This window comes from Sinocyclocheilus rhinocerous, unplaced genomic scaffold (genome assembly GCF_001515625.1).
Source record: "Sinocyclocheilus rhinocerous isolate Xijiao unplaced genomic scaffold, SAMN03320098_v1.1 scaffold2245, whole genome shotgun sequence".
Lineage (NCBI taxonomy): Eukaryota > Metazoa > Chordata > Actinopteri > Cypriniformes > Cyprinidae > Sinocyclocheilus > Sinocyclocheilus rhinocerous.
This window is the reverse complement of record NW_015637544.1, coordinates 474,632-476,564: the sequence shown is the minus strand read 5'-3', so window position 1 is coordinate 476,564 and position 1,933 is coordinate 474,632. Positions and strand designations below refer to the sequence as shown.

The following is a 1,933-nucleotide window of genomic DNA, read 5'->3' as shown; positions in this document are numbered from 1 at the left end:
TATATATATATATATATACACACAGTATATATATATATATATAATATTTATTATATTATAATACATTTATTATATATGTATTATATTTATTTTAATTATATCATATTTAGATAATATTTCATATTTAAATAAACAAAACGTTATTATATTATTTTTTATTATATAATACTTAGGTAATATTTAACCATATTTTAACATTAAAATGTGCTGCATCTGGAACATTTTACAATCTTCTTCTAAAGAGAAAATGTTTAATTATTACTCTTTTAAATATTTTGTATTTAAAGTACATTTTTTTTGTTTTATTACATTTATATGTACACAAAATTATTATATTACATTTAGATCATATTTAATATTTAAATATTAAACAAAATTTTTTGCAATTTTTTATATCATATTTAGAAAATATTTTGTATTTAAATAAACAAAAACGTTATTATATTTATTTTTACTATATAAAATGTAGGTTATATTTAACAAACATGTTTTACATTACAATGTGCTGCATCTTTTAAAGAGTTAATATTTTTTTCCACATTTTTGTGTTATTACATATATATGTACACACAATTACTATATTAAATTTAGACTATATTTAATATTTAACTATACATCAAAAATGTTATTGTTTTTTATTATATCATATTTAAACATATTGCCCAGGCCTAGAAACAGAGAATTACAGAGTATTACTAAAACCTACTGACTTATTGACACATGTGTTGATCCTTCATTTAAAAAGATAGAAATCCCTGAAGATCAAGAGGAGACAATCAGGTCTCATGTGGCTAATCCATTTCAATATAATCGATTGAAGTCCTCTGATTAGTCCTTTAAGAGACGCTTATATCCAGAGCCGCATTCTGTAAGCAACAGATCAGTGATTTTTTTTTCTATTCAAAAGACATGCTGCACAATCGTACTTCTCTCCGCCTGCTCGATGATCTGTCTGAGCGCTTTCTTCAGGCTGTTGGCTCTGAGCACGAGCTGCTCGCGGGGTCTGAAGAGCTTATGGGCAGAGCCTTTCTCAGTCTCATTCTCCTTCAGCTCCGTTAAAGACTCTTCACTCAGATCCTCCTCTTCCTCCAGCTCCTCCTCCTCCACCTCCTCCTCCACGATGGGTGGCGTGGTGAGGGCTGAGGGCGTCATGGCCTGCGCCTCCAAATTGAGCGTCTGCAGGAGGGAGTCCAGCTTCTCGTTCAGAATCGCACTCTGCAGACGGAGAACAAAGGAGAGGGTGTTGTGTTGATAAACAGGTTTATACTGTATTTCTGCACATGTTGAGTAATGACTGAAAGAGCCGTCACGAGGTGAGGCATCACAGACTCACTTTGAGGGCAAGTACATCAGCTTCCTCCGTACTCTCACTGCTTCTCTCATAACACTTCCCAACTTTGGCCACAAATTCCTTCACCGTCTCACACAACACCCTGGAGGAGACCAGAGGAAATGCTTGATTGCGTATAATCACTCTACAAATAATAGCAACAGTTTCCTATTTATTTAGACTAAAAATAATGGCTCACAGTCATGAAGCGGACTACAATGGGTGTGCCAAATGTTTTCTTTTGAGTACAGTGAGGGAAACACAGCTGAAAGATGTGTTGTCTTTGTTGTGTTCCAGTGGCGCCTAGTCTTAGATTAAGTGTAGCATGTCACACTGTGACATGTCAACAGCTCTTTTATTGGTGTTGATGTGTTGCTGGTACCTGGCTGTCCTCTGCCTCCTCAGGTGTGGCGGGGCAGCTGTGTTTGGGAGGTATTTTAATCTCATACGTCATTATACTCCACCTGTAAACAGCAGCTGTAGATGTAGCCAACGACACGGATATTATAAGCTCGACATATGTGACCCTCGACCACAAAACCAGTAATAAGGGTCAAGTTTTGGAAATTGAGATGTATACATCATCTGAAAGCTGAATAAAGC

General features: G+C 34.9%; 1 protein-coding gene across 1 annotated transcript in view; it reads right to left on the bottom strand.

Moving 5' to 3' along the window:
• LOC107749031 (diacylglycerol kinase eta) overlaps positions 1-1,933 on the bottom strand; it is an 80,452-nt gene that overhangs the window by 24,688 nt on the left and 53,831 nt on the right. Inside the window, exons 12-15 of the mRNA XM_016564077.1 lie at positions 1,713-1,794; positions 1,592-1,611; positions 1,334-1,475; positions 927-1,215 (exon numbers count right to left, since the gene is read on the bottom strand). Coding sequence (XP_016419563.1) covers positions 927-1,215; positions 1,334-1,475; positions 1,592-1,611; positions 1,713-1,794 — 533 coding nt within the window. The remainder of the gene's footprint in view (positions 1-926; positions 1,216-1,333; positions 1,476-1,591; positions 1,612-1,712; positions 1,795-1,933) is intronic.